Source organism: Triturus cristatus, chromosome 10, assembly GCF_964204655.1.
Source record: "Triturus cristatus chromosome 10, aTriCri1.1, whole genome shotgun sequence".
NCBI lineage: Eukaryota > Metazoa > Chordata > Amphibia > Caudata > Salamandridae > Triturus > Triturus cristatus.
This window is the reverse complement of record NC_140593.1, coordinates 609,249,876-609,275,624: the sequence shown is the minus strand read 5'-3', so window position 1 is coordinate 609,275,624 and position 25,749 is coordinate 609,249,876. Positions and strand designations below refer to the sequence as shown.

Below are 25,749 nucleotides of genomic sequence, written 5' to 3'. Positions count from 1 at the left end.
GGGGGGGGGGGAACTGCGCTGTGCTCGTGACGAGCCCAGCTCGTCATGAGGCACAGTGGATCTGTGCACATGACGAGCTGGGCTCGTCACGACTCCGCCCACTGATTGATTCTCCCGCACAGGCGGGGAATTAATTACGCGTGGGAGTGGCGCGACCGTTATGACGAGCCCAGCTCGTCATGAGCACAGCTCCACTGTGCCTCATGACGAGCAGGGCTTGTCATAAGCATGCTAGGGGTTAATACAACTCCCCACAAATGCCAAATCCCTCCGCTTCACCAGTGACCTCTCTTACAAGTCCCACAATGCAGGGAAAACTCACAACACCTTGACTATGCTCAATATCTTTTGCAGGCTAAGCCTAAACCACTCCTCCCAAAGACTACGAAACCCCAGTTCGAGAACTGGTGCGGTCTCGTCTGTGCAGTGAAAACATCTTACTACCAGAGATGCCAGACTGCCATTGTGCCCCAAGAAATCCATCCAGCATGCTGCAGTCAGACCCAAAGGATTTGAAAAATATGCCAACAGCACCCTGCTCCTAGGTGAACTGCGCTGGCTACATTTTTGTACCTGCAACCTGGACTTTTGGCTCTCTAGTCTCCGATACATACTCCGTTCCTGGCTTATCGGTCTTGTGCCTCCTGGGTTTGCTGGTCTTCCCCTTTCCATAGACTCAGTTCTTTCTTTCCTTCCTTGGTGGCTCCCAGGTTCATTCCACCTCGCTTATTCCCTGCACCTGGCTCTCTGCCTGCACCTGTGCTCTTCCCCACAGCTCCCACCTATTTCAGCCCAGTGTGCAGTGGCTCGCAACTGACCTTGCTGCTGAGTCTACTTGTGCTCTGTTGTGATCCAGCAGCTATATTGCCAAGCTTGCGATTTCTGTCTCATTTGTTATTTGATTAAATATTCCTGTTCTGGCTATTTAGTTGTGTCTGTTGTCTGTCTCTTGTTTTGCCTGACTCTTTGTTACTGTTCATGTCATTGCCATGCTCCTAGCCTTGTCTGCATTCCTCTTGATCTGTCCTGTTACATGGAGAATCCTTGTCTTGTGTTAAGTGTCCCGGTGTGTCCCTAGGTTGGACATATTTCTGTCCTACCTAGTAAGGGTGCACAGTTGTCCTAGTCTTGTCACAGTATTCATGGTTCAGTGTATCCCAGTGCTGCTCCTGGCACTGTTTCTAGTTGCATGCTTCTCAGAGCCCAGTTTCTGTTTTGGTGCTCCCCGTTGTCCAATCTTGGCTTTATTTTATAATATTAATTATAATTGTTACTAAGTGTACCAACGGGTTTCTGAGGCCTTTTTCCTCTGGCACAGAGATCCACCCAGTTTTGTTTTCCCACAAGAGCTGCTGGGTGTTTCCCCAGATGAGATTAATCTACTCCTTGCCTTCTTGCAAGATCTTTTTCACTTCACAGAGTATTCACTTGCACGGACCAAACTATCATTTATGATAGTTCATCATTTTCCTGCTTAAAGCTTGTTGTTGTTTGTACTTGTATTACCTTCATAGTTTACCCTGCAGACCTCCAAGTTCCCTATTCACTGCCTGCTCCACCTTGCTTCATTTCTCAGCTTCTGTTCTGCCTTTAGATACTCTCTTGTGTATATTAAACACCTTATTGGAAAATACCTTGTCCTTATAGAGAGCAAGCACCTCCATTATCGTCCCTTGTCTTCCGTTCAGCTAGTGGCCTGTACACCTACAGCTTCACCGACACAGTATTTATCCCAAATAGCCCAGCCACCTTGCCAGAATAATAATTAAGAAGGTAAACATAACTCAAGAAACGTTAAGATTGGGATTCAAAAACAAGAAACATAATTTATGGTCAACAAGCAAGAATTCTTGAACTCTGTGCATAAGATAAGAAAAACACCACCCCACTTAACTTGACTGCCATCTCATTGCTGCAGTTCAGAGAGGAGCTTAAGTCCATTCTCTTCAGAGTATGCTGTGAACTACAGATCAGGATAGTCGGTCATAGCATATACCTACTGTCAAAACATTATTTAGCCTAGATAACATTTAAGATTGAACTACTGCTTACCTGCTTGGTTCATGATATAGAAATCCCACCAAAAAAATGAAAACAAGGACAACAACAAAACAGAAGTTTAGGGGTACTTCAAAATCTAAGCTGAACAATAGAAAACAACAAAATCCAAAGTTAGATTAACAACTGGTGCGTGGTATAAACACACTCAGTGACTGGAAGAGGATCACTGTCACTCTAGTTCCTACTACCTAAATACCATCAAGCTTTTTTCAAACCAATCAAAAATTACCATCAGGAACAATGGAACAGCGAGACAAATTTCTTTCAAGGACATCTACTTCCTCCCCATGCAATGTGATAAATCCTTGAAGAGGTTACCACATGCATCTGAAAGACTGTTTATATGACTAAGCAGAAGGAACCATGTTAAACCAAATATCTAAACAGGCTGGGTAATCTTCAAGTGTATTACTTTGATCCTTAAAGCAGTTTTTCAAATTGAATGTCAAGAATCATCATATGGCTTTCAGAACCAGGTGCTCTTTAAACCTCAACAATGTGTTACCTGCACATAGTTGCCGAAGGGGTCACTGTCAAGGGTCAGGCATAAACTCTGTAAGTTTCGATCAAACGTTTGAGTACTTTCCTGAGAATATGCCGTTTCATAATATTTTAAAACAATACTCGATTCGTGTAAACTGAAGCGATACAGTGGTTGCATTTTTGGGCAATTTTTTCAAACAGATTTATCACCGACAGCTCTGCATTCAGACAAAGTAAAAGTAGATGCAATAAAAACATGATTCATGATTATGTCAAATTTTGCAGTTTGCTAATTCTTTCAACTTAAACTCTGCATTTCTTGAAATTACAGCCTGAATGATATTGCCTTTATTCTACAATTTGGCTTTGTACAAGTTTTACTACTGGAAACAAAGGCAGCCTGATAAAGAAGGAAACAACAAAGAGCAGATACGGAATAACAATTTTGGTCAGTAAGGCTGCTACTGTCTCCCTTTGTATATAGTGAGAATGATAGGCAAGGAATAGCACAATTGTAAGACCATTAATATCTGACATCATAGTTTCCTTCCCTCATTATTACTTCATTGCCATACTCAAAATGGCTTAAGTAGATAGCAGAGGGTTACCCAGATAGAAGTGTCATGAATAGTTCACTTAAAAAGAGAACGGCCAGACATAGTGTGCCTTTTATTTGAGCTGCAGGGGTGAAAATGGAAGGACCTATATTCCGTGGGTGCATCTTCCCAAATACTGAATCCAGCCCTGCCAGGCGGCTGAAGAAGCTATCAGATGTAAACTGTGGATTGTTATTTTCTGTGACATTAGAAATTTTACTGTGTAAGAGTTGAAGCTCCAGAAAGAAACAAAAGTGCAAAACTAGTTTGAAAGAAAGTGAAACACGTTAATAAAGTAATTTGTGGACCAGTTACCAACAAAGGTAAGGTTAAGATATTATGCCGAGCCCAGTTGTGTGGTACCAGAACTATTGTAAAAAGTCTGCCAGCATTTATAGCGCCTCTCTCAAGACCTATGATTCCCACTATGCACTGGGATCCCTCTTTAAAAATATGATGCAAAGACATCCACAGCATAGTTACGTGCTTGACAGAGCCACAGATGGCAGCTGGGACAGCCCTTCATTTGAAGCCAGTTGCTGCTAAACAACCCAGATATCATGGGCATATGCGGTGGTCTTTGCCTTATTCACCTCAATCCCACTCCTTCACATTCAGCCTTTCCCATTTAACAGCACAAATTCCTCCAAATTAGGAGACCCTCGTTTCCTCATCAGAGGCGTCAGTTTGGAAGATGCGGGCCACACTTCTAAGCACAACTTCTCTAATCGTCATACATGCAAAATACTCAGAACTCTGGTCTCAGGAATTGCAGCTCAGTAGACACAGTCCTGAGCAAGTGCTTTGTTGCGATTCTCTGCTCCTACATCTGCATCCTAACAGGAAGTGACACATTGTTTGGCGCTCAGACTATGAAGGACAAGCATTTGCAATGCAATAGGTCTCGCATTATTAAAGTTTGCGCTATTGGCATGGCTAAATAATGCAACACCAATAGCTCAAACTTTAATAAACGCAAGACCTATTGGATTTGCTCATAATCAATAACAGTGGTAGCATTCACCCAAAGGATCACTGGACATAAGGTCTTCTGTAGCAGGAGAAAGAGATGGGGCCTCTTGTTGGCCTGGGAGATCCCACGCACTCCCTTTGCTGTGGGCGTGAAGAGAGCGCTATCAGCGCTAGGGCTGTCTGCCCCTCTCTGCAGGCCACCGCCGTCAGCACCCAGGGCCTTCTGGTCCTAAAGAGAGCTCTATATATGCGCTAGGGCGGTCTGCTCCTCTCTGCAGGCCACCGCCGTCAGCACCCAGGGCCTTCTGGTCCTAAAGAGAGCTCTATATATGCGCTAGGGCTGTCTGCCACTCTCTGCAGGCCACCGCTGTCAGCACCCAGGAAGGGATAACTTTGCTGTCTGAAGCACAGCCTATTCCACGTGGGCCACTGGGCGGCTAGCTCAGCTGACTACAGGGTTATCCTGTAGTAAGAGCATAAGCTAAGTGACAGATCTGCCGTCCAAAGCCTGAACCTGTAACATCTGTATAACCTGAGGGATAACTCTGTCACAGTCTCAGCTGCGGTGAGGGGCTGAGCCTATAAGAACTGCGTCACCTGAATGACGGCTCTGCTGTCAAAACACAGAACCTTCAACATGTATACAACTCTGCTGCATGAAGCTCATTCAATGCCATATGGGCCATCAGAGTGCTAGCTCAGCCACCCAAAGGCTGAGCCTATTAAAATCTGCATACCCTAGGGGACACCCCTGCTGCCTAAAGCTGTAACCTGTAACAGGTTAGAGCGAGAGACAGCACTGCTGTCCGAGGGCCGAACGCATGTTGCCTGAGGGGAGCGTCTGATTTTTTAATCACAGAAGCTGTCCAAAGCAAAACCCAGTAGAATCTGTGTAACCTGAACCATAGCGCTGTTGTCTGTGTCAGTCGGTGTCATTTATGTAAGCTGTGTGGTAGCTCTCCTGCCCAAGTCCAAGTTCAAGTTTGTGCCGGACTAAAAGCTCTATATATTGTATGTCTTGCAGCAATGGTAAATCAATGGTTTGTGCTAGGTACCTGTTCTGAATTCGATAGGACCGGAGGTAAAAGAGTAATAACTTCCAAAACATTGCTAGAGAAGTAATGGGTACATTTTCAGTCAAAAATGTTCCAAACAAAAGGCTTCCCTCAAAAGAAATTCGAGTTTCCTTTCACTAAAATGCAAAAACCAAATCATTCCTCAGCTGCAGGGTGGAATTGTGCTCGGGTGAACTCAGCCTTTCATCCTTGAAATGACTACAAAATATGTATTAATTGTGATTGGCTAATAATAATGGAAATTAAAATGTTCTACATGAAGCATTTTAGACACAAAATCTCTATAAATCACAAGGGGTTTTCCCAGTAGTCTAAAAATTCGATCCCTCAAGGGCTTGTAGGGAAATCACGCAGTGCCTGGGACTGGAGTGACTCTGCCCCAGCCTGGATGGCCTCAACTCAATCACCCATCTATGAGGGTGTGTGTCTGCCTCAGCCCTGCAGGCCTTTAAAGGGCACCAGATTGGTGCGCTACAGGGAGATTTGTGCAGGCCACACAGGTTCTCTAAATATATGAGAAGAAAGCGTCAGGGGCGCCACTTACCGTATCCCCTGGACCCTTCTTCATCATGGCCTCGTAGTAGTGTGCTGGCCTCATCCGGGCAGCCTTGGGATTGGGCAACCCAGATGCCATCTCGGGAGTCACGCCGGCCAGGGGGGCAGTGCAGGAGAGAAAGGCTGTTGTGTGGAGGAGCCTAGAACCAGGGGCTTGTGACCAGGGGGGCATGCCCTGTAGTGCGCAGGGGTGAATACCAGGAGTCGGGTGGCAGGGCCTCTGGTGTGGAGAAGCCTGGTACACAGGAGAACGAGCCTGTGATGGGCAAAGCTGAAAATCAGAAACCAGGTACACGGGAGAGCGGTCCTTTCTTTGTAAAGAGCTTGGGTGCTTAGAGTACAGGTCCCTCTTGTGAGAGGGGGGAGGGGGCAGAGACCCGGAGAGCAGGTCCTGGTGCAGCTGCTCACTAGGCAGGCGCCAAGAGTGCAGAGGAGCAAACCAGGCACCATTCACACAGGAATCGGGCCCGTCCTGTGCGCGGAGCTAAAGTCCAGTGACCTCCAGCTGTCCATGGAACATGCCCACACAGCTCTTGAGGAGGTACACAGGAGGCAGCTGCCTGAAGTACAGGTTCGAGGGTCACAATGAGTCGAGCTTAGGGCCGGAGCCAGGCACACAGGGCGCGGGGCCCTCCAGATGCATAGGAGACGGAGCTCAGAACCGGGCACCGGGAAGGGTTGAAGTACAACGATGTGGCTGAGACGCGGGCACAGGTGCCTCCTGCGAACTGCCCGCGGAGTAGGAAGCGGACACACAATAATCCAGGTGCTTTCGGCCTAAGAGTGACTCTACCTAACCCGCCCAGCGCAGAATCTGATTGGACGCCAAGAATAACGAAGAAATGGAAGGACCGGGGCACCTGGCACCGTGAGCAGGCACTGGAGGGGCATGGGCAGCACGGAGCAGGAGGGGGGGGGGGGGTTGCAACGCACACGCGACACATGCAGAGGTGATTTATAGGCAGCAGGGGAATAGATGGAACTATGGCACCTGACGCCCTGTACAGGCAGCAGGATGCAAGCAGGGGCCAACACACGTGTGTGCAGTGCAGGGGCACGCTCAGCACAGGGCTTGATGGAAGCCATACAATACATGTGCTCACCTAGCATAGGGCTCGATGGAAGCAGAGATTATACCACAAATGTTTCAGTGCACATGTACGCTCAGGACACGGCTGGAAGGAAGGAGGCCACCTACCACCATGTGCATATAATGCAGGTGCACACACAGCACAGGGCTGGATGGAAGCAGGCCACCTGCCACTGTGTGGCACCGTGTCAAAACATAGAATTTAATATTACCACTAAAATGTGACCATTCATTGTGTAATTACAAGGTGTACTGTGCCTTCACCATTAATCTCTATGATTAAAAGTTCAAATGCCAGATCTCCACACATTTAAAAGCAAGCGTCAGTGAAAGCGGTCGCTATTAAAAAATAAAAAATAAAAAAAAATAAATAAAGACGCACCAGCGAAACATGTGGTTTCACTTATCGCGCCCGTGTCTGGGCACGATAATTGAAACCACATGGCCTTTGGTGCGCATAATAGACACCAATAGGCCATGGGCGGAGCAATGCACCAGACTTTGGCCTATTGCGTGCTGTCTTAGTAAAAAACACGCATGCAAAGGCCAATAGCGGGCCACAAAAGGAAAAGCACACGTACAAGCGTGTGCGATTCCAGGCTCCGTTTCTGAACCCTGTGCTAAAGGGCTCTCGCTGCGCGAGCAGTGCTACGCACTGCATCGCTAAGCGCGAGACCTAAAAAAGGAGCACTAGGTTACTTGTTTCCCCGAGTGTTATCGCCATGTCTGCAGTCCTTTTTTGGATATTCTGAAATGCTATTAATGGAGGGTATTTGGAATCTTTGTAGAATTTCATTATCGGAACTCATTTTCATATCTTCTAAATTCTCTCTTCTTATTGGTCACTGGTGGTTTTGCCATCATAAAGTTTCCTCTGACACTTTTAAGGTATTTGCCCTTTACTTCCAGTAGTGCAGGGAGGACATTCACATTAGTTAAACACCTTACAAAGCTAAAACTGAGCAGCCATTTTAAACAGCCTGTAACCTCATCAAAAACATGGCTATTAATAATAATAATGTCATTTCTTATTTAGACCTAAATACATGTATACAACACAACATTGCATGTTTTATGTCTCAAGTACCGGTTGTAGTGGCAACCAATGAAATCCAGGTGTCTGACACTGTTGAGTGACATGCAGCAACTTACCTTGAAATGCTTTGCATACTAACCATTCACAGGTTGGGCAAGGCTGCTAAAAAAGATCGGTCACTTGCACCTTACAAAATTCCAATTTAGAAAGGCACTGTTTATATACGTGCTTGCTTGTTTAAAAAAAAATGTTTTCATCCAGGGTTTTTCAATGGAAATCTGTCCTTGTCCATCATTTGTATGCTATAATGTATAATGTACCAGTAAATGTTACGTAAAATTGTGCTTTGCATATTTACCTGCAGAGAGGCAAGGTTTCCCCTTGGGAACGGAATTGACGCCACAGACCGAAAAGGTGCCAGTGTCATCACGAACTCGCACTGTAGTGCCACGCTCAGGAAGGACCTCTACCACTGTGCCCTGCATCCACACCACAGACACATCCAGCTCACTATCGCCCACACCCCTGCTCATCCAGAAGGAAGGCTGACCGTCAACACTACAAGTACAACGGCTAAGCGTCTCAGCCAACATCTTAATTGGAGGAGACTGGAATTTGAAAGATGGTGACGTCACCCGGCCCGAATCAGCTGAAGAATCCATCAGTTATCCCAACAACAGACTCCTGAAAAAACAGAAGATCGAATGAACAAGAAGGCCTTTAATAGTAATCGTTTTAGAGATAAAACAGCAAAATGGACACAAAGTGCTAAATACATACTGCATGTAACTTGACGTTTTATTTATCAGTGCTTCTACTAAACAGATAACATGGAATTAGACATTACCTCCTCGTCAGCCCTCCCCGTCCCAGTCCAAACAGATGAACATAACTCCTCCCACCAGAAACTCCCAAGCAAAACTCCATGCCCATCCCTTCCCTCCAGGCCACTCCCATACCCTTAGGCATATAACACGCGACCCCCCCCCCCCTCCCGAACCACAACCGGTTTGTTTTTTGTGCTGGATGCAGTATTTGGGCTTGACTCTTCAGAGGGAGGGGGGAAAACCTGCCGCCTCCTGTTGGTAAGTGTTTGGCGGTCTACTTGAGCGGCTGCCGTTATGCCCTGCATGCCTGCCTGGGTGCGTGTCTAAGTCCCTGCTATAGCGGGACTCTGGTGTTAGGGGCCGGGCTGCCTACTGGCGTAGTTGCTGTCCTGCTTCGGCTTCCCCTCTTCCAGTATGTTCCCTGCTCTCGCGGGAACACCCAGGGAGGGAGGGGTGGTGTCTGGGCGCGGCAGTGCCTTTATCTGCACGCCAAAGGTGTGGCGATATGGCGGCTCCTCCTCTGAGGTCTTCTGCGCGATGGGCTTGGTTCTCATTTCCGAGTCCAAGTTGCCCCGCAATTTTGTAGTTTTCAGGACGGCCGCGTCTTTTCCGTTGGTTCTGGCCTCTGTTTTATAGTCAGTGTGGGCTCGGGACCGGGTGGGCCCTCTTCATTGTGGCCGGTTCCCCTCTCTAGGAGCATTGCAGCCTGTTTAAAGGCCGCAAGCGATTTCCCGTTTTTTCCCGGCGTGTCAGGTCCCTGCCTGTGGTGTGCTGGGTTCAGCGCCTGGGGTTTCAATCTGTCCTAGGTATGCATTGGTGTGCTGGGATGGAGGGCGTGGCTGGGGTGCATTACCTCGAGTGTTCTCTCTCGTGGACTGCTTCTGGGGGCACGATCAGCTATTGTTCGTTCAGCCAGGGGCCTGCATTGATCAGTTGTTTTATGTTTTGCTCCATTGTCTCTGATTGGCCGATTTTGAAGCCGACCTCCGGTCCGATTGGGAATTGGCTTTGGTTGTGGCGTTTCACTGATTGGCATTCAGGCCTTGGTTGATTGGTCTGGGTATTTATGGACGGGAGGTTTCGCTACTTTACTGTGTCTATCATGGAAGGTGGCGGTTCTGTTGAGGGTGTGCTCGGTTGGGAGGAGGAGGTCGTGGTGGTGGTGGTGGTTGTTGGGCCTTCCGCTGCTCCTTCTCAGGCTGAGGTACAGAAGATGATTGAGGCCGCAGTGGCTTTTTAGACTCGTGATCCCAAGGGGCCTAAAAAGCAGAAATTGGATGAGTCGGAGGAGGTCGATCTGGACGTTGATTCTGATGAAGAGGTGAAGGGTAGTTTTGTCCATGGAGCAGACCTTCCCTTTGTTCTGCAACATGTTCGGGACAATTTAGGGTTCCCTAGTCCCTTGGAGGGTGGAGAGTCAGAAGACTTTTTCACCAATTACCAGAAAAAGGAGCCAGAATGACTCCCTATTCATTACTAACCCTAGCTCAAGTCTTAATCTGGAGCGTGGGCCATTTCGTGGTTGATGGAATAGTTTTTTGTATGCTCTGTGACATAATTCATAAATCTGTGAGAAATGTGCTGGAGTTTGGGTCGCCTCAAGTCTTTTTTTCCTGTTTGGGAGGAGTTCGTTGTGAGATCAGTGAGTCCTGCAGGTGGTCCGGCTGGGCTACAGGATCGAATTTGGCGTTCCTCTGGTGGATGTGTTCAGGGCTACCCCTGTTCCCAGATCTCCGACGAAGTGTTGTGCTCTGTTGGACGGAGTTCGGGACTTGGTTGCCAAAGGGGCTGTGGTGAGGGTGCCTGTGAGTCAGCAGGGTCGGGGGATTTACTCAATCGGTTTCTGATCCAGAAGCCGAATGCGGGCTACCGTTCTGTCCTGGATCTGCAGGCCGTGAATTTGTGTGTGCCTCACCGTTCCTTCAAAATGGTGACTCTGCAAAGGATTCTTCCCTTCCTGTCGGTGGGGGATTTCCTGGCTTCTCTGGATCTCCGAAACGCCTACTTTCATGTGCCGGTACACGCGGCTTCACAACGATTCCTGGGTTTCTGTGTGGGGTGGATCATTACCAGTTCCAAGTATTGCCGTTTGGACTGTGCCTCTCCTAGGGTGTTTACTCAGGTGTTGGGTTTGTTGCATGCTTGGGGGATCCAGGTGTTCCCTTACTTGGACGACTGGTTGATTTCTTCCTCTTCTTTCAAGCTCAGGAACATACCCAGGAGGTTTGCAGGTCCCTTCAACAGTTCGGGTGGATTCTGAACTTGGAGAAGTCCCATCTTTACCCCACTCAGGAACTGCTGTTCATTTGGGGGGAGTGGGGGGGGGGGGGGGGGGGGTTCAAAACCAGGTTGGGAAATGTCTTCCTGTTGGAACCCCGCAGACTGACTCTGCTGCACGAACTGTGGAAGGTGTCGGGGGCTCAGTCTTCCACGGCTCGCCGGTGGTTGCGTGTTCAGTGGCTGATGTCGGCTACTGTGATGATTGTTCCTTGGGCCTGTTTGCACTTGTACCCCCAGGTGAAGCATGTTCTGGGGCATTGGAATCCGGCCTCACTAGATTACGAGCTGTTGATTACAGGGGGTGTGGACATCGCCCGGGAGTTGTCCTGGTGGCTGGTGGAACAGAACCTCTTACAGGGCTTGCCCTTTGTGTCCCAGGAGAGGTTGGTCCTGATGACAGATACCAGCGAACTCGGTTGGGGGGGCGGTGTTGGCTCAGGAGTCGGTGCAGAGGCTATGGCCTGTGCTGGAAGCAGGCAGGTCATCGAATTGGAGGGAGTTGAAGGTGGTTCACTTGGCATTGGCTCATTTTCTGACTTGGGTCCTCCAGTGGGATGTAATGGTGAGTACGGACAACAATGTGGTGGTGTGTTATATTAACCGCCAGGGGAGTGCAAAGGTGACTTTCCTCAACCGGTTGACTCTCCAGATCGGCATGGGGGCGGAGTCGCACTTGTTGTCTCTGAGGGCTTTGCATCTTCCGGGGTTTTAAACTTGGAAGCAGATCGCCTGAGCAGGGTGTTTGCCTCCCTGTCAGACATGTGCCTGACGCGAGAGGTGTTTGGTTGCCTGATGACACGGTTCCGGGTCCCTGTGGTGGACCGGTTTACCGATCCGGGGAACGCCTTGAGGGAGAAGTTTTGTTCTCTGGTTCGGTTGGATGCGGTTTGGAGGGTGGATGCCCTGTCCTTCCAGTGGGAGGGGGGCTTGATGTATGCTTCCCCCCCCCCAAATTGCTCTTCATCCAAGGGTCCTGCTGAAGATCAAGCTGGATCGGGCCTCGGTGGTCCTGGTGGCTCTGGAGTGGTCCAGGAGGCCTTGGTTCCCTCTGATTGGAGGTCAGCGGTAAGGCCTTGCTGGAGGTTGCCAGTGGTGCCTTGTCTCCCGTTTCCCCCTCTGTCTTGGGGGTGTCTGGTCTGCCTGTGACTGGCGGGTTGGCTGTTGAGAGGATGAACCTCGTGGCTTTGGGGTGTTCTTCTGTGGCTGATTTTATTCAGCGGTCCAGGCGCCCTTCCACTCGTCCTATGCCAAACTTTGGGTGTCTTTTCTGACTTGGTGTACGGCTCAGGGGTAGTCTGCATTGGAGGTAGATCCGGTGCGTGTCTTGGATTTTCTGAAGGATGGGTTTGACCTGGATCTATCTGTGTCCTCCCTGCGGGCTCAGTGGGCAGCTGTTCGGGCCTTTCGGGGTTCTGACTGTGAGCCGGTGGTCCCCCTGGTGTTACGGTTGATGCGGAGTTGTTTCCTCCAGAAGCCTGTCCTTACGTCCTTTGTGCCTAGTTGGGATCTGCCTCTGGTTTTGGGGGCCTGGCAGGGGGTGCCCTTTGAACCTCTGCTTGAGGTTTCTTTGCAGTTTTTGACAATCAAGGTGCTTTTCAGTGTTGCGATTACCTCGGCCCGGAGGATTGGCGAGTTGGGCTCCTTGCTTAGCTCGGCGCCCTTTTTGCATTTATTTCCTTATCGGGTGGTTCTGAGGCCTGATCCTTGCTTTGTTCCCAAAGTCCCTTCCTCGTTTCACTGCTCAGAGGATCTGGTTTTGGCGGTCTTCTGTCCAGATCCTCTTTTAGAGGTCGACGTTGGGCTGCACTGTTTAGATGTTCGGCAGGCTCTGGTGGTGTACTTGCTGCGTACTAAGCCTTTTCGTAAGGTGGATTCCCTTTTTGTGATCTTTGGACTGGCTGGTCAAGGTCTGAAGCCTTCTGGGGCTACTCTCAGACGTTGGCTGCGCTGGGCTGTGGGTGCTGCGTATGAGGCTTGTGCGTTAGAGCCTGGGTCGGTTCTGGGGAGGTCGACTCGGGGGTGGCTGCTTCCTGGGCTTGTTTTCAGGTGGCTTCCTGGAGTTCTCCTCACACTTCTGTCCCATTATTGTTTGGTGGTGGGTGGGACCGAGTCTGCTGGGTTTGGGGAGGCGGTGTTGTCTTCTGCTCCGGTGGTGTGACTTATTGCTGTGCTAAATAAAGTCTGTTTTTGCTATTAAATGAAGCCGATTCTTGCTTTGGTATCTGCTAATCTGGTTTGGACTGGGACGGGCTGCGACTCGGAGTAATGAATATTACCGGTAAGTAACCGGACATTACCTCCTAGTCAGCCCTCCCTCCCTGTTTGGCTTTTTATGGTTGTTGGTGCAGGTTGTGGTTCGGGGGGGGGGGGGTCACGTGTTCTATGCCTAGGGGTATGCGAGCGGCCTGGAGGGAAGGGATGAGCGTGGAGTTTTGCTTGGGAGTTTCTGGTGGAAGGAGCTATGCTCATCTGGTTTGGACTGGGACGGGGAGGACTACGACTGAGTAATGAATATTACCAGTAAGTAACCGGACATTAAGCATGGAATGATTACAGATTATTTTAATAGAAATTTCTTTAAATTGTGAGAATTGCTTTCTTAACAGAACACACAAAAAGCATTTTAGAAAGTATTTACATTTAATATCAGATCAGCAGCCCAATAACAGATTATCTTGGGATGCAAACAATTCTCCCAAAAGAAGAAAAGAACATTTTTTCAACATCCGTCTCTCGGTTTGAAATTAGCCTGGAGCAGGTAATGATGGTTTATCCCCATTGGCATTAATTTACTTGTTCTTTATTTTGCACCAATGATTATATCCAGGGAACTCTAGATATGTAGCAAGAACATAGCCTACTCTGAAATAAGACACTTGGCCAAGAATTTGAAAGCTATTTGAGAGACTGCCCAGTCCCTATGACGTTGCAGAATGGCGAGCTTTTATACTAATAGAGTAAAATACAGTACTGTATTAGAAAAAACCATTTGCAATGCAACAGGTCTCGCATTTTTTTTTAGGGTTACAACTATTGGAGCTGTAATGGAATTATTTTTTTTTTTAATATGCAAGAAAGAGTGCGTGAGAGCGAAAGTGATAGATGGTATCTAGAGAAAGTTATTTTTGTACATAAGTGAGAGGTAGAGTGAAGAAAGAAAGAAAGACAGTGATGGAGCAAGGACTTGTATAAAAGACTTGCTCGGAAGCAATCCTCTCAAATAACTTATAACACAGTAATAATTGTGTTCGTAAATACTAAAAATGCACCTGAAAATCCGCACACTGAATCTAGGGGAAGCTTGCCTATGTGTATTACTAACAAATAACCTGTGTGTCTCTAAAATGGCTGCTAAACGCAGGATTGTGCATGCGTCTACTGCATTTACGCAGTAGGACGTACTATAGCTTGGAGGAAAATCTTTGCAGCTGCGCAGTTGCTTTTAAAATGGCCTCTCGGAACTCACAGGATAATGCGCATGCTTTGCTGAAACTAAACCATGTAAGTTTACTAAAATGCTAATGCGTAAGATGTATATATAAGTAAATGGGAATAGAGTAGAGATAAGTGGTATACAGTGAAATCATTTATTTTTTCTTTTAATACTCTCTTCTTTGACCTCTCTATTAGTTAGTATTTGGGCCTCCGTGCGGACTGAAGCTTGCGCATCATGTGACCATTTCACATGCGCAGTTGAAACTACCCAGTAGCCGTGATGCAAAGTCTTGAATGTCATCCAAAAGAAGAATAGTAATATACCCTGAGAACAAGCACGATGTCCTGAGAACGGAAAGAATTTTTAATGACACTGTATACATTGTATTGGTTAACTTGTGAATGCGGTGGGAAATAAAGCATGGGAAATTAAGGGGAGGGAACATAGAACAATGAGCTCAAAGAAAAGTATTAAACTTAGCATGGTGTGATGATCATCTCCCCTTTCCTTGTCCAATCAGAGTTAGGAGTTTTGTAAATTCGAAACATTCAGGAGTGGTACATGCCATTAGAAAAATATAATAGAGGTAGTTTAGCTAGATTAATTACCACAGAGAGACGCAGAATGCTGAGAGACTGTCCAAAATTTAAAGAAAATACTGAAGAAGATCCAAGTCCAGACTTAGAACCTTTGAGCCAATTAATTAGAGAACATCGTGGAAGAATCAAGGAAGCACATAATAAAGAACATCGCGGAAGACTGGAGGAGGAAGATAGCGTCAGAGAGGGGTGAGGAGCAGGCGTCGTATCTAGAAGAGGTCATCTATCCTGTCCTGAGCCTTGGTCGCCTGATCTGTCCCAGGGGACCCTCCCTAATTTCTTGGCCAAGGGGTTGGTTTCCACACCATACTAGGTAAATATAATTCTGTGTAGTATGTCAATATACTGCTCCTTTTTTACCCTCCCTACACAGGCTCTGTCATCGTAATCATTTTATTTAACTTTTATTCTGAGAGAATTATTTTCTTTTCCTCTCCTTGTCGAATACGGTGTTCTAACTGTATTATGGTTCATGGCTAATATGAATTTACTAGATAAACATTTTAAACTCTCCCAAGTCTGTGGTTATTTAAATAAAGGTTTGTTATATGCAATTTTCACCTATTTACTTAACTAAAAGGTCCATTGACCCGAGGAAAATACATCGGATCATGAGGTTTGGTAAGATGATTAGATAAAAATTCATCTTGCAGGTATTAGCACAATAAATTGACCCCAGCGGTATTTAATAGCCTATTATGAATGAGCATGTATTTATGGGCCCAAGTGAGTATATTGTAATGAGTATCTGAGGTTAGTGACCCGCTGGATCAGTTTTTCTAGTAGCAGAGCTATGGTTTAATTTAATTTATTAGCTAGTTAGGTGAAAAAATGGAATCCAAATTATTGGTTATGTATTTACTTACCTGTTTGTACTTGTTTTATGTTGTCTGGAAATCCCCCGGAATATTGAATAGCGGGTGGTGAATGGAAACCACACTGCAGTGAGGTTGCTAGTTTGCAAAAGATAGCACTGAAGGGCTATGCAAGGCTGATAGTGTTGAATTAGGGACTATTTTGTACAGGAGTGATTGATAGAAAATAAGTTTGCTGGTGAAACTTAGGTCCCATATCACCTAGAAAGGGTAGTACTGAAGGAGTAGCAGGTTCATCGGTGCTTGAGTCAAGAGTAAGCGGAAGGGTTTTACTCGTAGTGTGTGAAGAGTAAGCGGAATAGTTTACTCGCAGTAAACATGAATCAACTTTCTGGTTTGACTAAAGCAAACAGGAGTAGCGAATGTTTCTATGTTGTCAATTAATGAATTTGTATGAAAAATTGGAAGAAAAATACGTTTTGTGTTACCTTGCGAAGGAGGGGTCAGTTGAGGGTGCTGCACTGACATCACAAAGGGCCGCGCTGGGATTAGTTGGAACAGCGGGCGTGTCACTGATGCGAAATTGTAAAGAAGGGGTCAGTAGTAAGTAGCGATACGGACGTTACAGAATAGCTGCGCTAGTATTGGCTAAGAGCATAGTGTAAATTAGAATCGGATTGGTCGAAAGAATAAAAGCCGCACAGGTATTGGTTGAACGTTAGAGTAAAAGCAAAAATTTGATTTGGCTAGCAAGATAGACGCTACAGTAATAATTGACAGTGGGATTTGTATGTGGAGATGACGTTTATGCAGAAAATTAAAAATTATTTAAAAAAAGATAAGCCTGTTAAGACTAAAGAGGGAATTCTTATTCCTGCCCCGAAAACACCCGCATCATACATGATGATGGAGAGAGGCTATCATACTTGTGTATGGTTGGAGAATTGGACAGAATATACAAAAGAAGATTGAGTGCTAGCTTACCCAGAACATGGTACATTTAATGGAAGAATTCTGAATAACCTGAGATTAAAAATTAATGAATTAGATGCCCCGACAAAGATCAACCCAATATGAAGCTTTAGAAGAAGAATGGGAAACTGAAGAATTTGAGCGCAATAGATCCAGAAGTAGCAGGAAACTTAGTGGATATTATCGCAGGCTAAAGCGTGAAACTCGAGATATTCCGATGAAACAATGGAGACAAGCGATGGTAGCTGAAGGATTATATCCTGTACTAATGACTGAGGAACATTCAGGAGGTAAATGCACAGAGAAGACCAAATATTTAACGATGACAGGTAGTGGAGAATCGGAAGATGATTTTTTGGAGGACATGCTAATGAAAAACCCACCGCCTTACCAAGAGGAACACAGCAGAACTACTCCTAGTGCTCTGGTCTTGGGAACACCATTAGTTCCTCAAATTATGCATGACAACAAATGGAAGGGTACTTCAGGAAAAAGAAAAAGAGGCAAACAAGAATAGAGAGGAGTGGATACAGAAAATAACCCAATTGAGTACTCACCCTGAAGCCCTAATCATACCCGTGACTATAGGTCCAGTAGTTCCATTGTACGGTGATAAGACAATTGTTCACAAACCCCCAGTCATGTCCACACCTACAATTGAACCCAGAAAAGAGAACTTAATCATTGATGATCAAGGTAGTGAATGGGAGTCGGTAATATCATGGATGGATTTACCGATAAGGGGTCAGATAAGTGAAACCCTGAGAAGAATTACACCTAGTTGTTCGAAGGAAGTACAAATGGAAACAGCCACAGGAGTTAAGAATGCTACAGTGGTCTCCCCAGAAGAAATAGAAAGATGGGCACAGGGAATAGACAAGCCAAAACCACCAATGAAAATCTTAGATAGCTACAAATTGAAAGTGGAACTGGAAGAAATGATAGCTGGGAATGTGGGGTTAGACAGGTTGAACAGTTACAATGAAGAAGAGTTATTGTTTATCTGCAGAAGTATCACCCGAAATACAAAATTATTGCATGAGAAATTGACAGACATAGCTTCTGAAATGGGAGTTGAAATAGGCAAATCCGAAGTATTATAGAAACCATACAGAGCAGAATTCAGTGATAAAAACCTAGAAAATATGAATGTGTCTAGAAGAAAGTTACAGGTTAAAGAGTTGATGACCATTTTACAACACGCATTGGCATAGCCAATAGGTCTCGCCTTTGGGACCTTATAAGCGTTTAGTTATCCAACACAATATCATTGGTGCAACAACATCAAGTGTTGCATGGCTAAACACTTATAAGGTCCCAAATGCGAGACCTATTGGCTATGCCAATGCTTGTTTGGAGTGAGAGGCTCGTGCAGGTATGCCACTGTGAGGTAGAGATGCTGCGAGTGCTTTTACAGGAGCCCCTTTGACACTGCGCCTTTTCAAAATGTATCTTGGGACTGGTGTAATACTTCTAGCCCCTATTCCCATCTTCTCACGCCCAATGCATCCTTAAAACTCCCATGTGCAGTCGGGGTTGACACTCCGATTACCCCTGCCCTCCAGTGACACTTCACCTGTCACAGGTGGTGGACGTGGTGGGGGTGGTGGACGTGGTGGTGGAGAAGGACGTGGTGGTGGAGAAGGACGTGGTGGTGGAGAAGGACGTGGTGGTGGAGAAGGACGTGGTGGTGGAGAAGGACGTGGTGGTGGAGAAGGACGTGGTGGTGGAGAAGGACGTGGTGGTGGAGAAGGACGTGGTGGTGGAGAAGGACGTGGTGGTGGAGAAGGACGTGGTGGTGGACGACGTGGTGGTGGACGACGTGGTGGTGGACGACGTGGTGGTGGACGACGTGGTGGTGGACGACGTGGTGGTGGACGACGTGGTGGTGGACGACGTGGTGGAGGAGGACGACGTGGTGGTGGAGGAGGAGGAGGAGGACGTGGTGGTGGAGGAGGAGGAGGAGGACGTGGTGGTGGAGGAGGAGGAGGAGGACGTGGTGGTGGAGGAGGAGGAGGACGTGGTGGTGGAGGAGGAGGAGGACGTGGTGGTGGAGGAGGAGGAGGAGGACGTGGTGGTGGAGGAGGACGTGGTGGAGGAGGAGGAGGACATGGTGGTGGAGGAGGACGTGGTGGTGGAGGACGTGGTGGTGGAGGACGACGTGGTGGTGGAGGACGACGTGGTGGTAGAGGACGACGTGGTGGTGGAGGACGACGTGGTGGTGGAGGACGACGTGGTGGTGGACGACGACGTGGTGGTGGAGGACGACGTGGTGGTGGAGGACGACGTGGTGGTGGAGGACGACGTAGTGGTGGAGGACGACGTAGTGGTGGAGGACGACGTGGTGGTGGAGGACGACGTGGTGGTGGAGGAGGAGGAGGACGTGGTGGTGGAGGAGGAGGAGGACGTGGTGGTGGAGGAGGAGGAGGACGTGGTGGTGGAGGAGGAGGAGGACGTGGTGGTGGAGGAGGAGGAGGACGTGGTGGTGGTGGAGGAGGAGGACATGGTGGTGGTGGAGGAGGAGGACATGGTGGTGGTGGAGGAGGAGGACATGGTGGTGGAGGAGGAGGAGGACATGGTGGTGGAGGAGGAGGAGGATGTGGTGGAGGAGGAGGACGACGTGGTGGAGGAGGAGGACGACGTGGTGGAGGAGGAGGACGACGTGGTGGAGGAGGAGGACGACGTGGTGGAGGAGGAGGACGACGTGGTGGAGGAGGAGGAGGAGGACGACGTGGTGGAGGAGGAGGAGGAGGAGGACGTGGAGGAGGAGGAGGAGGAGGACGTGGTGGTGGAGGAGGAGGAGGACGTGGTGGTGGAGGAGGAGGAGGAGGACGTGGTGGTGGAGGAGGAGGAGGAGGACGTGGTGGTGGAGGAGGAGGAGGAGGACGTGGTGGTGGAGGAGGAGGAGGACGTGGTGGTGGAGGAGGAGGACATGGTGGAGGAGGAGGAGGACATGGTGGAGGAGGAGGACATGGTGGTGGTGGAGGAGGAGGACGTGGTGGTGGTGGAGGAGGAGGACGTGGTGGTGGTGGACGTGGTGGTGGAGGAGGACGTGGTGGTGGAGGAGGACGTGGTGGTGGAGGAGGACGTGGTGGTGGAGGAGGACGTGGTGGTGGAGGAGGACGTGGTGGTGGAGGAGGACGTGGTGGTGGAGGAGGACGTGGTGGTGGAGGAGGACGTGGTGGTGGAGGAGGACGTGGTGGTGGAGGAGGACGTGGTGGTGGAGGAGGACGTGGTGGTGGAGGACGACGTGGTGGTGGAGGACGACGTGGTGGTGGAGGACGACGTGGTGGTGGAGGACGACGTGGTGGTGGAGGACGACGTGGTGGTGGAGGACGACGTGGTGGTGGAGGACGACGTGGTGGTGGAGGACGACGTGGTGGTGGAGGAGGACGTGGTGGTGGAGGAGGACGTGGTGGTGGACGACGACGTGGTGGTGGACGACGACGTGGTGGAGGAGGAGGAGGAGGACGACGTGGTGGAGGAGGAGGAGGAGGAGGACGTGGAGGAGGAGGAGGAGGAGGACGTGGTGGTGGAGGAGGAGGAGGACGTGGTGGTGGAGGAGGAGGAGGACGACGTGGTGGTGGAGGAGGAGGAGGAGGACGTGGTGGTGGAGGAGGAGGAGGAGGACGTGGTGGTGGAGGAGGAGGAGGACGTGGTGGTGGAGGAGGAGGACATGGTGGAGGAGGAGGACATGGTGGTGGTGGAGGAGGAGGACGTGGTGGTGGTGGAGGAGGAGGACGTGGTGGTGGTGGACGTGGTGGTGGAGGAGGACGTGGTGGTGGAGGAGGACGTGGTGGTGGAGGAGGACGTGGTGGTGGAGGAGGACGTGGTGGTGGAGGAGGACGTGGTGGTGGAGGAGGACGTGGTGGTGGAGGAGGACGTGGTGGTGGAGGAGGACGTGGTGGTGGAGGAGGACGTGGTGGTGGAGGAGGACGTGGTGGTGGAGGACGACGTGGTGGTGGAGGACGACGTGGTGGTGGAGGACGACGTGGTGGTGGAGGACGACGTGGTGGTGGAGGACGACGTGGTGGTGGAGGAGGACGTGGTGGTGGAGGAGGAGGAGGACGTGGTGGTGGAGGAGGAGGAGGAGGACGTGGTGGTGGTGGAGGAGGACGTGGTGGTGGAGGAGGAGGACGTGGTGGAGGAGGAGGAGGACGTGGTGGTGGAGGAGGAGGACGTGGTGGTGGAGGAGGAGGACGTGGTGGTGGAGGAGGAGGACGTGGTGGTGGAGGAGGAGGAGGACGTGGTGGTGGAGGATGAGGAGGACGTGGTGGTGGAGGAGGACGTGGTGGTGGAGGAGGAGGAGGACGTGGTGGAGGAGGACGTGGTGGTGGAGGAGGAGGAGGACGTGGTGGTGGTGGAGGAGGAGGACGTGGTGGTGGTGGAGGAGGAGGACGTGGTGGTGGAGGAGGAGGACGTGGTGGTGGAGGAGGAGGACGTGGTGGTGGAGGAGGAGGACGTGGTGGTGGAGGAGGAGGACGTGGTGGGAGTGCTGGACGTGGTGGGGGTAGAGCTAGATTTCATCAAGATTAGGCATTGCTTTATTTTTGTGCTTCAGACAGACTGCATTTAAAATGACGCAGATTTTGGTGCAAGTGGAAAACACATGAAACGAGGCCTAGACAAATGCTTATTAAAAGTGGCACTTTTGGTGCAAAGAAAAGTGAAAGACATGAAATGAGGCCTGGTCAATGCTTTCAGTCTGAAATGCTTGTGCTGAATTAACATGTGTGTTCGCAGTGTAGAGAAAACTCGTGATTTTAGTGGCCTCTTTGGCTGTGAGGATAATCACTGAATGTGTTCTCTCTTCCCAGCTCATTTTTCTTGTAATCTACACTCCCTATTCCGGTCTTAAGAGATTTTGGCTTTGTTGCATATTTAAACAATGCATATTCAGTTCATAACACATATTATAATGTGTATTAAATTAACCATCACTACATGTGGGGCTAAAGCATTTTGCATGAAAAGCTATCTAAAACATTAGAGCATGTTGCTATGAGTATGTATTAACTGTGTGCGCTTTGAAAATTTGCACTTGTGCATGTTTTATGCTATGTTGTACATTGCAAATTTTTGCATGTTGTGCACAAATAATAGAAAGGCTGCTTTAAACTAATAGCTTTTGTTAGGAAAAATAACACAAGGTATTAGTATGGGGGGAGGTAAACAGAATGGGTTTCATTTCGTAAATTAATACTTTTTTTGTGTTGGTTTTATTTTTGGGCCGAAGATAAAATGGCTGCCTGTGAATCCAGCAAGGCTGAGAATTGTGCTGAATTTGAGAGCATGCGCAGATTATACCAGCAGTGAAGACCTGGTCAAGGCCACTGTGAACTGTAAATTCTTGTAGTCCTGCCAATGTACCAGTGTTTGTGGAATGTGCTTATCCTGCATGCGCTGTCACCGGATGGAGGAAGCTGGACTGAAAAAAATGTTCCTATTAATTGTTGCGGAAATATATGATTATATTTATCATTAACGCTTCTTTTGTTAAAACCGAATTTGCAATGAGAACAGGATGGTGAGACCCTCATGTCATCTATGCTAACCAATCAGTGCAAGCTTTACTGAAAACTGTAACATTATTTGTGTAGTGAGCCAAGAATTAGAGTATAAATAATGACCCCATAGGGGGAGTGTCAGTCTTAAGCCTTAGCTTTAGAAGAGAGGAGACGCAGCAGATGAGGCCAGACATCATATGGGTTAGGTACGTGATCGTCGCGGGTGCAGCCTGGGTGGAGATTGCTTCCAAGGAGAAACAGGGGGTGGTGGGTGGGTCTTTGGTCACATTTTTCAGAGAGTCCTTGCACGTTATATTTATGGCAAGTCAGATCACATTCCTCTGTGGTCTGTAAAGGAGGGACCTTTTCAGGAGCAGTGCCTCTTTGTGAAGCACTGAGATGCAGACTTGAACAGACCAGGGCAGAGAAATGCAGCTGATAGCAGGCTGGGATTTAGATGCTAAAACATTAAGTTTATGCTTTGACTAATTAATTCGTTTTGAAAAGATTTGTCTTATGAATTTATTTCTCTTTATGGGAGATTGTTGCCATTTAATAATTATTGATTAGCCTTTCAAGACTCATTCTTTTCTTAGAAACGGTTTAAGAGTTTTGACTGACATTTTGCGCCACATTTTCTTTTCTACATGTGATGCTTATATGCAGACTGTAATATGTTCTGTATTAATTCTATTTTCAATTCTGTAACCTGCTAGATATTTGACTAATGAATAAAGGGTCAGAAAACTAACTTTTAACTAGAAAATAAAACCCTTTAAAAATACTCAACTCCCTTTATTGGCTTAAATATTAAATGCATTTTTGATTTTTCATGTTTATGTAAAGTCTCCTGAAAGTAATATCCAGTGGCAAGGGTCCAGTACCTTTACAGCGGTAAATTAGAGGTAAATGAGATTTAGCATTGAGAAATTACCGAATTACCGCTGCATCAGTGGCGGGGGAGGGGGGGGGGTGGACGAGGTGGTAGCAGTGGACGTGGTGGTGGACGAGGTGGTGGTGGACGTACTGCTGGTGGGGCATGTGGTGGACGTGGGGTGGTGCATGTGGTGGACGTGGGGGTGGTGTCTGTGGTGGACGTGGGGGTGGAGCATGTGGTGGACGTGGGGGTGGTGGAGGCGGACGGGGTGGTGGACGTGGTGGTGCTGGATGTGGTGGTGCGCGTGGTAGTGGACGTGGTGGTGGTGGACGACGGCTATTGGGTAGGAGGGTGCTGGCAGAATGCGGAAGGAGAGGAGGATCTCGAAGGGGGCACATGGGAGAGCAGAAAGGGGCCAAATATTATCTGGGTCTCAGTTCTAACATATTTATTCAAAGTATTGGTGTTTAAAGGAATTTGATTCTTGCGGAGAAAAGAAACTTAATCCGCCCTTAAAACACTGAAATTAATTTCTGTTTGCAGACTCACATACTCATTCGTCCTAGTCAAGTGTTTCCGTGCACTATAAAATATAATGCTTTGGATTTTGTATTGTAATACTGCTTCCAGGCAGCTATCAGAGGAGGAAAAGGTAACCTCTGCTATTTAGCGATATCTCTTTTAGCCAGCTGAAAATATAAGTTAATATAGTGTGGAAGAGCACAAAATTAAACAATAAAAATATACAGAGCCAATCGCAGCACGGGAGGGGCAAACACCAAAACGGCAGATGGGGGTAGAGGTGCGGCATGCCAACGAATTGAAAGGCAACTGACACGGCCAGCATCCTAGACAGACACACAGGGTTTCCCTTGCTGGAGCGAGTAGGGGCATCATCTGTTTTCAACATAATTACAAACAGATGGTGCCAAAGCGCACTCCCGAAAGTGAAACGCCAAATGTGCACGCGTTGCAACAGAAAGCAATGCAAAACGTGCATGTTTTTGGCGAAAATGCTGATCGATTGCAAAAGGTTCCCTCTCGTGCAGCTATGCGCGCTGCGTAGGCGAGACCTAAAAATGGGGTGACAGACTAATAGAAAGCTAGATGGATGCGGAAAAGGGAAGCAGCACGTGCCAATCGAACCATTTCTGAAGTTGTGAAGAAGGAAACAGGAAAGGTAGAAAGATTATGTCCAACGAGGGAGGTACCAGGAGGAGGATATGTACATGTACCATGGACTAGACAGGATATTTTATCCTTTACAAATTATTTCCCAAAGTTAAGAGAAAAGCCAGTTGAGTGGTATCGGAAAGTTGAAAGATTTGTGAAAGTTTCTGAAGTGCTGTTAAAGGATTTAGATGGTTTGTTTGACATTGTGGTGCCTACTGATTTATGGACAGAATGTAAAAATTACTGTTGATTGGCCTAGTGATGAATAACCGAGAGATGAGAAAACAGGAGCTCCTTCAGAAGAGGTAATGAAGAAATATCACCAGGTGATCACTTTCTTAAAAGGGAAAATCCTCCCCCAAAAGAAACAGATTCGGTAAAAATAGACAGAGCAACCCAGGACAGAAATGAGTTTGTACATAACTATTATGAAAGCAACAGTATAGCGGGTTTGAGAACATTGGAGATAAAGACATGAGACATTTTGTGTACTGATTTGTGACAGGATTAAAACCAGAAATTGGAGACATGATTCAGCAACACATGTTGTGTTGGCAAGCTAGGCCCATAGACGACATTCTCAAATATGCAAAGTATTGCGGAAAGGAGATTGACAATAAACAAAAGAAATTGGAAGAAAAAGTAATGTGGGCACAAGTAAAATTAGCAGGACAGCAGGAACTCCATCTAAATAGCCAGACCTGAAATCAAGGAAAAGGGCAAGGCCAAAATAATGGGGGTAAACAGAAGGGATGAATGAGTAGAGAGGAGGCAAAGAAAAAAAGTTTCCTTGTCATGGGTGCGGAAAATTGGGGCATTGGTAAAACGAGTGTAAAATTATACAGAACTATAATGCCCCAAATCAAAATTTTAATCCACAGACACAGAATGAGGGGATAATTAATCAACCCCAGCAGGTTGTAAATCTACAGAGTCAGTTGCCACCTGCCCCTATGTCAAATTTTGTGAACCAGACCAAGTACAGTGCGGACATGGGATTTCAAGGAGGAAGGGGTAAGAAAAATTCTATAACTTCACAATTTCTTTTACAGGAGCCTTATTTAGATGACAGTGACCAATTAAGGTGCCTCAGGGGGAGGAGGGGGGGGCGGGGGAGGACAGGGAGTGCGTACTTGGCGCATCCTTATTGGTAGATCAGTCAGGTCCATATGTTGATGGTGAAGTAGAAGGATATTACGTTCTTATTGGACACTGGTGCTACCTGTTCTACTGCGAGAACAGCAGACATTCCAAACCTACCCCTCTCTGGAGAAGCGATCCAAGTAGTGGGTGTTTCCAATAAACGAATTAGAACCCCTATTACAGAACCCGTAGAGGTACGCACTGGCAATTTTAGGGAAATGCACAAATTCGTAGTGTGTGACTCCAGTCCT

At 47.9% G+C, this 25,749-nt stretch overlaps 1 protein-coding gene across 2 annotated transcripts in view; it reads right to left on the bottom strand.

The window, feature by feature from the left end:
* RMI2 (RecQ mediated genome instability 2) overlaps nucleotides 1-25,749 on the bottom strand; it is a 96,091-nt gene that overhangs the window by 52,187 nt on the left and 18,155 nt on the right. Inside the window, exons 2-3 of one of the 2 annotated variants that reach the window (XM_085630139.1) lie at nucleotides 17,356-17,449; nucleotides 8,228-8,553 (exon numbers count right to left, since the gene is read on the bottom strand). In XM_085630139.1, the coding sequence (XP_085486265.1) occupies nucleotides 8,228-8,531 (304 nt within the window). In that variant the 5' untranslated portion in view covers nucleotides 8,532-8,553; nucleotides 17,356-17,449. The remainder of the gene's footprint in view (nucleotides 1-8,227; nucleotides 8,554-17,355; nucleotides 17,450-25,749) is intronic. The other variant, XM_085630138.1, reaches the window with a different exon arrangement.